Genomic DNA, 7,507 nt, shown 5'->3' on the forward strand with positions numbered 1-7,507 from the left:
CCCCCCCCCCCCCCCCACAGTACATCGTGTCACCATTCAAGGACGCCTTTCTCTACATCAAGGATGTGCCATACCAGTACGCCTCGCAAATCATTCACAAGCTCAATCGGGACCCCGTCGCAGGTGCAGCATCGAAACGAGAGGCGGATGCAAACGTCGCTTCGTCGTCGTCGTCGGCGTCAGCGCCGCCACGCTCAGCAGATGCCGACGTTCACCGCATCTTTGACGACTGGGGCAAGAAGCAGCACGAGCTTGCGCAGGCTGATCTCGCTAGGCTCGATCAGCGCGCAGCGGAACGTCGAGCTGATAGCCCGACATTGGGTTACGTCACGCACGATGATCTCGGAAACGACGGTGACGATACAGTCGTGCGTGTCACGCGGATCACGCGGATCACGCCGATCACGCGGATCGACTTTGCATGCTTCGAGGGCTGACATCTTTGCTGACCCCCACCTGCACAGCACACTGCCCTTCCATTCGCTTCTTCACCAGACTATGTAGCGTCGCCCTTGACAGGTAACGCTACCGCGGCAATGCCCGACAGTGAGTGCGCGCGCGCGCGCCCGGCGATGCGAGAAATCTGGCCCTCTTTCTTTCCCCCATTCCGAGTACTGACGCGCCCGCGCCTCTGCAGCGCTCGTCGACGTCATTCTCGTCGACTTTATCCTGAGCTCCGTCGTTCGCATCCTCAACTCGGTTCAGACTGCCAAAAAGTACGCCAACTCGGACGCTACGGCGTACAATAGCCTCACCACGCAAGACCTATACCCGCTGTACGCTCAAAAGGCGTGGCAGTAGGCGTAATCTCCTCTCCGCCGCCGCCGCGCCGCCACGCGCGCGAGCGTAATCTCCTCTCCGCCGCCGCGCCGCCGCCGCGCCCGCCTTTGCTGACATTCTTCGCCTTCGCCAAAAAGCGCACTCGTTTGCTCTTCTTTTTCGCACCCTTGTATCACTGCACATCTCGAATGCATGCGAATCGGAATGCTGCCGTTGGCAGCATCATTAGTGGGTGTATATTCCAGAATCACGTGAATCTTGTGTGTGAAACGTCGTGCGCATTGCTGCGCTGCGAAGAGTCCGAAATGAAGCGCTGCTGCGTCCTCGGCAGCAGCGATCATCCCCCGCTGACAGGAGTAATGGGTGCCACGCGTTCTCCACCATTCAACAAAGTGCTCGCAAGGCCATCCTCATCGACCATTTCCTCATTCACGCTCCACCTAGCCGACTCTAAGATGCGCTGCAGCGCTTCCACATCGGGCGTCGTGTGCGCGTCGTCAGACTTGCCCTCGGCCAGCGCCGCCTTTCGTTCGAGCAGGATCAGACCGGCCAATTCCGACAGGGGAAAGCCAGCGCGGGGCAGGTATAATGGAAGCTCCAAAGAGCCTGCAGCATCGCGCGCCGAGGCAAAAAAGAGGACGGAGATGGGTGCGCTGGGTGAAGAGGCTGGCTTGCTGCCATTTGCGACCATCGTCGGCTCGCCCGCTTGCTTTCCATCTGGGGTCGTCGTACTGCTACGGTCGCCCGCAAGCCCCGCTTCCGCCTTTTCTGAGTCGGACGTCTGCTGCTGCAGCGTCGTGATCCGCGCAGCATCGTCTTGCGCGTCTTGCGCGTCTTTTGCTCCTGCCGCTGCATCCCAGCTTCCACTCGTAGCTGCCGCTCCTGCCTCCTCCTTCCGCAGAGCTTCTTGTCGCGCAGTGTGATGTTCTGCTCTGTGCTGAAGCGCAGCAGCAAAGGCGGTCGCGCCACTAGCCATGCCAGTCGAAATCTGCGCCGCAATACCATGCAGGTCGCGCTGGGCATGATGACCTTGCTGATTCTTTTGCGTCGAAGCTCGTTTCAAGCTGCCGTCCGCTGTGGCGCCCGCGGTCGCGGTCGCGGTCGCAGCCGCAGTCTTGTCATTCTTCTCCTTCCTTTCCCGCCTCTCAAAGAGCGAAGAGGGCGTTCCGGGTCTGCTGGAATCTTTGTGCTTCCTCAAGCTGTCAAAGAAGCTTCGCGCGCCACTCGGCTTGCGCTTGGGCGAAGAAGCAGACACGCTCGTATCCGTCGTCCCTTGCGTGCCCACTCGACTGGGCGTCGCTGTAGACGGAGAAGCATTTGCAATCTCGTCGTCTTCCGCAACAGGCGACGTCGTCGTGACGTGCTGCGAAAAGTTGCGATCGATGGGGCTCCTCGAGAGTTGCTCAGTGGGTGTGACGAAGCGCTCGACTGGACGAAACCCGGTCGGTGTCTTTGGCTCAGCGCCTGGTGTCGCGTATCCATTGGCAGTCTGGAAGCGCTCTAGCGATTCCTTTGGATCTTCGGGTCCAAGACCCGGCGCTTCTTGATGCTCGGCGACCGGTTGCCCAACGCTGCGAGCGTCGCTGCTCTTGATCGCTGCGTCGCGTGCTTCCTGCCCGCTGTTGCCCGCGCGGGAGGCATTCCCTGCAGCAGCAGCAGCTTCGACGTGGTCGTCCGGCTCAGTACCGGCCCTTTTGATCGCTGCCAAGTCCTTTTTGTTAAAGGGCGCTTCCTTGTCGTCTCCACCCAAAATGACCCATTCCGAAGCGCCGACTTCTGAATTGCACATCTCCTTGAAGCGCCGCATCATCTGCTCTCGCCTTTCGTCGCAAGTCTTGACCAGATCTGGCCAGTACGCATCGTGGTTGTACTTGGGATCCAGCGTGCCACCAAAGTCGGCGCTCAACTGCTCCGAGGGGACTTCGTCCTTGATGGCTTCATCGAATTTGCACTTGCTCTTTGTGACGGGGTCGATAAAAGGCTGGATCGCGCTCCAGAAGGCTTTGAAAATCCAAGGCACTGCGCGCGTGGACGCGTCAGCTCAAGCGTCTTGTCCTTCAGACCGCGTAAATGCGCTCACCATTGATGCATAGCGCCACACCCAATCGCTCCACGTAATGATTCTGAAGGGGGCCCAATGATAGGGGGCGTGTGAGCGAGCCTGTCAAACTGAAGTCACACGAGCCTTTCAAACTAAAGTCTAGCCTGCGTCAAGCTCACTTGGAGGATGTACAGCATGAGCTTGGCATTGGCAATGCTGGTTGGGTTGCGTGACCGATGATCAAAGTTGATCAGAAGGGCCAATTGTTCGATGCCAGGAGGCATCAGATCCACGCTGCGCTCCAAGATCCACACGGCGAACTGCATCTGCCTCGGCGTTTCCTGCGCGCGTGGGGAGAGTGCGAGGCCGCAAGCAGAGTCTTTGTTAAGTATACCTTCATCAACGCCCCGCACGCTTTTGCTCCCGCACCCACCTTTGTGTCGTTCCTGTGAGGATGCATGTAATGCAGCGGTCTCGCCTTGTTATCGTATCCCAGCACCGTCTCCTTTCCGCTCTTGGCCTCGTGCGCCATCTCATCGGGATCCAGCTTGTCCACACCGAATTCTCTCCTCCAAGCGATCGTCTCTGTCAACCTCTTTTGCGCCTGCGACACATCCCACTTTGTTGCGCGAAGATACCTCAGCATGCTTTCTCTGCTCAACAGTCTCAACTTTTCCCACTCGGTTGCGGGCTGCTTGGCTGCGCCGGTAGCGAGCGAGATGGGGTACTGCGTGACGTCTTGCTTAAAGTAACGCAGCATCTTGTCGTACGCTTCAGATTGCGCCGTCGTGAGAGCTGCGGGGGGAGCGGGTCTGCATCCAGGTGCGGGAACGGGAAAGACGCCGGTGAATCCGTTCAGCTGCACATCTTCTGCCTTCTGTTGCGCCTCTGATTGCCCATTCAACGTTCCCAAAGTGGCCACGCTAGCAACGCTGGCTGCTCGGCCAGCTGCTCCCCACACTCCGCTGCGAATCCGAGCGACGCGTCCCTTGTCCGCTCCCGTCGATCCAGATGCCTTGGAGAGCCGTGAAGCCTCTCGATCGAGGGCTGGCAGCGACATCGTGGGAGCTGGTCCCGAGCGAGAGCGATGTCTACTCTCGATGTGGTGCCAAATGACTGGCTGGATGTATGCGTGGCTGCGACCCTCAAAAGGTGTGGTGGTGGTGGTGGTGGTGGCGGCGGTAGTGGTGGTGATGTGTCGGATGCAGGGTATGCTGGGAGGGTACGCAGGCCTGCTGGTAGGCACTGTAAGCTGTCTGATCGCGATCGAGTCCGGAGAGCGATCGCTGAGACGTTGCACGCGCGCGCGCGCCTCTCAAACCCTGCCGCTGCTGTTCTTTTTGTAGGGGCAAGGTGGCTTATTTGCCTGTCTGACTGCACCAGATCGGCGTTTTTTGCATGAACTCAGACATCCATCAGCAGCAGCTAGGGCGCGGAGAATGCCTGGCTGCCTGATGCCTGCCTGCGCCTGCTTCACTGCTGATGATGCTTTTAATAAGCTCGTTGCATGCGCGCGCACGATGACATGGGCGGCATGCAGTCGCGATTGTGAGTCGTGATGAGTGAGTCTATGTGGGCGCGCTGCGGGAAGATACAAACGATGAATATATCGATCGGGTGCTTAGCTCCGGCGAGCGCGCGCGTCATTGCGCTAATTAAAAGGTGAATTGATTTCGCGCGCGCGGTGACAGCAGCTGCTTCGAGTCCAAGCATGCACTCACCCACGCAGCAAGCACGCTCAGCCGTGCGTCACGGTCGAGCGAACTTGCGACTGGCTTGATCGCCTAGCTCGCCCCTCATCACGATCGCAGGTTGATTGTTGCGTTGTGGTATACGGTGACAGAGGTGCGTGCTGCCACTCATCGTGACTAGTCGTGAGTCCAACTCCAGCCTATAGCTCACTTGACCCCGCGCGCGCGCTCACTCAAGCGGGAACTTACGGCGCGCGGCATGCGTGCGGGACCGATCTCGATCTCGACAATCGTGAATCGCCGCGATCCACGCGCGCGCGCCGAGTTCCGCCCGCCGGCGTTTGTGCGCCGTACAACGCGGTTGCTTGCTCCCGTTCATACGCGCTTGCGCGCGCGGAGACGATCCAGCTCCTCTCCTTTCCTTCACGGGAGTGTAACTCTAGGCTTACGTTGTGCGTGGAACTCATTTGGTGTTTCCGCTCTCTCCGTACGGGAAGAGGACTCCGTTGCGGGTACACGTCGTGCTTGGCGGTACTGGTACCACCCTGCGTAAAAGTATACCTGCCTGCATACCTTTTGCCAAGCCCACCTCTCTCTGACCAACAGGGTAGTGCTGCGAATGGGCCATCATTCATCGCTAAATCCGAGCTTGAGCCGCTAATTCTCGGCCGCGATGATTCGACATTCACGATTGCGTCCCTTTCGCAGCTCGAGACGGGTGTTTCATGCCCCCCCGCCATAAGCGAGGGCTCGACAGGCAGCAGCCACATAGACGACCCTGTGCCTGTCACTCAAACTGACCGCACTCGCGCCTGTGTGACTCTGATTGACCCGTCATCGCGACCGTCAGTGCGTCGCTGCATGACGCCGCGTGAAGAATCTGCCGCGCCATCCCGCGGACCTCTCGCTGATGAGCCGCGGAGCATGACCCTGCTGCTGCTGCTTCTCGTATCACGTGTTGCGCACGCGCGTGCGTGCATAGCATGCGTCACGTACGATCTGGTGCTGCATGCAGACCCAGCCAGCGTAAGGTCGAGAATGTTCTCAGTATTCCGCGTGCGAATACGAATTCCTATGCCTTCTTCGCGAGCGCGCGAGGGACTCGTGACTTCCAGAAGCTTTTTTGGCGGGCTGCGCTGGATTGTCGCTCATCGCTGCAGCGTTGCGCACAGACGCTTCAAAGAAATCTGCGGGCGCGCGCTCCACAACATCTTCGAGTCTGATGAGTCGAGTGCCTGCTGCATGGGCTGCCAGTTCTGTCCAGCAGTCGCGAGTCGTGAGTTCGAAGGTCCAGAGTCCAGCCGTCGCTTCCATTCACGACCACCGCATACAAGCTTGACTGCCATCGAGGGAGGACACACTAGCATACACGAAGCCTTCGATCACGCAAAGCGCAACTGCTGCTAGACGCCGCAACCGATTCATCACTCGCAAGCAACGCATCCTTGAGGGGCACTACTAATCCCACCATGGCTCCCATCGCACCCCCCGTCTTTTGGGCTCAGCGTTCTTCAGAGTCAGAGCCCGAAAAGGTGAGTCGGTAGCGCGCTCGAGCACAACTGTAACGCGGGGCTCTGACGGTCCTCATGCCCATCCTCTTCTCTTCATTCAGAACCTCGTCCTCCTGACCATCGAGGCACCAAACCTTCCGCCCAAGCCTGCGACAAAGGTGGATCTGCAATCTGACGGCTTCGCTTTTGAGAGCAAGGTTCAGGGCGATAAGTCCAAGAGCATCGAAGAGAAGGAGTACAAGTTTGATCTCAAGCTGTTTGGCGAGATTGTGCCAGAGGTGAGTTTTGCTGAGCGCGCGCACGACAAAGCTCGCAGCCACATACATCGTGAGGCAGTGCCGAAGCAGCATTGCTTTTGAGCGCATGATGTGCAGCATGTGTCGTGTGTGGGAGCGAAACGCAAGCTGACTTTTGATCTCCTGCTCGCAACACAGGAGAGTCAAGTTGTTCAAACAGACAAGCACCTCTTTCTCAAATTGAGAAAGAAGGAGCATCAGCTGGAGTACTGGCCCAGATTGTCCAAGGACAAGGTGCGCTTGCACAATGTCAAGACCGATTTCGAAAAGGTGAGCTGGCGTAGCTGAATGAATGCCATGCTAGAAATGCGAGGAACACGTTGCGCTCGCACGCCCAGCGCACACATGCTCACACGAAGTGTTTCTTGCATCGCGCTTCAGTGGGTCGACGAGGATGAGCAGGATGGTGGAGAGGACCTCGATGCGCTGGGCGGAGCTGGAGGTATGGGCGGATTAGACCCTTCCATGATGGGGGGCATGGGTGGCATGGGCGGCATGCCTGGTATGGGAGGAATGGGAGGCATGGGAGGTGGAGATGGCGGAATGGGCGGCATGGACCTCCAAGGTGCGTAAAATATGCCCAAAAAGGACCAGGGCCGGCGTGCACTAAAGCTGACGTGCTGCCGCACCGCGATAGCTCTCATGGCGCAAATGCAGCAAGGCGGAGGCGCTGGAGGCATGCCAGACTTTGGTGCTGGCGACGACGACGACGACGACGATGACGGGGGCGACGATGAAGGTGCGGATGCAGATGCGCCCGCGTCCACCGAAGGGGCCAAGTCGATCGACAAGGTGGACTGATCGCAGGACCACAAAATGCCCAACGCCAAACGAAAGAACGGCGGAGTACGCCCCGAAAGAACGGCGGAGTACGCCCCTTGCATTCCGGCAGTTTAGCAAACGCAATCAACACGTGGTCCTTCTCTCCTGCGTGTCTCCGCAGTGGTAGCGAGTTACGATTTGGTATAGATTGCGAGAACATGCTGTGTGTGTGTGTGTGTGTGTGTGTGTGTGTGTGTGTGTGTGTGTGTGTGTGTGTGTGTGTGTGTGTGTGTGTGTGTGTGTATGTGTGAGTGAGTGAGTGAGTGAGTGAGTGAGTGAGTGAGTGAGTGTGCCCCAGACACGGATCCGCTCGCTTCGCGTCATCTCCACCTCTCCACGAGGTTCAAGCCCTCGTCCAAACCAAGA

General features: G+C 58.6%; 8 protein-coding genes across 8 annotated transcripts in view; 4 read left to right on the forward strand and 4 right to left on the reverse strand.

The window, feature by feature from the left end:
• The window catches only part of IE81DRAFT_327082 (hypothetical protein), a gene marked incomplete at its 5' end in the record, with an annotated part of 2,579 nt that extends 1,658 nt beyond the window's left edge, over positions 1-921 (forward strand). The window contains 3 exons of the mRNA XM_025515004.1: positions 21-368; positions 465-546; positions 638-921. Of these exons, the coding sequence (XP_025366009.1) occupies positions 21-368; positions 465-546; positions 638-801 (594 nt within the window). The remainder of the gene's footprint in view (positions 1-20; positions 369-464; positions 547-637) is intronic.
• Positions 922-1,117: 196 nt separating this feature from the next.
• Positions 1,118-1,444, reverse strand: IE81DRAFT_272947 (hypothetical protein; the record flags this gene model as incomplete). Its single annotated transcript, XM_025511426.1, has 1 exon — positions 1,118-1,444. A coding segment is annotated over one exon (327 nt), but the record flags the coding sequence as incomplete, so codon positions are not given.
• A 975-nt stretch (positions 1,445-2,419) lies between these two features.
• Positions 2,420-3,881, reverse strand: IE81DRAFT_295676 (CRAL/TRIO domain-containing protein; the record flags this gene model as incomplete). Its single annotated transcript, XM_025512102.1, has 4 exons — positions 2,420-2,799; positions 2,861-2,903; positions 3,001-3,162; positions 3,255-3,881. Coding segments are annotated over 4 exons (1,212 nt in total), but the record flags the coding sequence as incomplete, so codon positions are not given.
• IE81DRAFT_69941 (hypothetical protein) lies at positions 3,681-4,268 on the forward strand. The gene is made up of 2 exons (XM_025517553.1): positions 3,681-3,771; positions 3,901-4,268. The coding sequence occupies exon 2, from the start codon at positions 3,909-3,911 to the stop codon at positions 4,221-4,223; it is 315 nt and encodes a 104-aa protein (XP_025366012.1). The 5' UTR covers positions 3,681-3,771; positions 3,901-3,908; the 3' UTR covers positions 4,224-4,268.
• Positions 4,269-4,646: 378 nt separating this feature from the next.
• Positions 4,647-5,389, reverse strand: IE81DRAFT_69643 (hypothetical protein). The gene has a single exon (XM_025517549.1). The coding sequence runs from the start codon at positions 5,280-5,282 to the stop codon at positions 4,758-4,760; it is 525 nt and encodes a 174-aa protein (XP_025366013.1). The 5' UTR covers positions 5,283-5,389; the 3' UTR covers positions 4,647-4,757.
• On the forward strand, positions 5,220-6,244 carry IE81DRAFT_69872 (hypothetical protein). The gene has a single exon (XM_025517551.1). The coding sequence runs from the start codon at positions 5,374-5,376 to the stop codon at positions 5,917-5,919; it is 546 nt and encodes a 181-aa protein (XP_025366014.1). The 5' UTR covers positions 5,220-5,373; the 3' UTR covers positions 5,920-6,244.
• IE81DRAFT_327087 (hypothetical protein) lies at positions 5,741-6,797 on the forward strand. The gene is made up of 2 exons (XM_025515005.1): positions 5,741-6,044; positions 6,125-6,797. The coding sequence occupies exons 1-2, from the start codon at positions 5,982-5,984 to the stop codon at positions 6,380-6,382; spliced, it is 321 nt and encodes a 106-aa protein (XP_025366015.1). The 5' UTR covers positions 5,741-5,981; the 3' UTR covers positions 6,383-6,797.
• Positions 6,601-7,507, reverse strand: IE81DRAFT_69776 (hypothetical protein). Its single transcript, XM_025517550.1, has one exon. The coding sequence runs from the start codon at positions 7,201-7,203 to the stop codon at positions 6,697-6,699; it is 507 nt and encodes a 168-aa protein (XP_025366016.1). The 5' UTR covers positions 7,204-7,507; the 3' UTR covers positions 6,601-6,696.

The sequence above is a fragment of the Ceraceosorus guamensis genome, assembly GCF_003144195.1.
Source record: "Ceraceosorus guamensis strain MCA 4658 unplaced genomic scaffold IE81scaffold_176, whole genome shotgun sequence".
NCBI lineage: Eukaryota > Fungi > Basidiomycota > Exobasidiomycetes > Ceraceosorales > Ceraceosoraceae > Ceraceosorus > Ceraceosorus guamensis.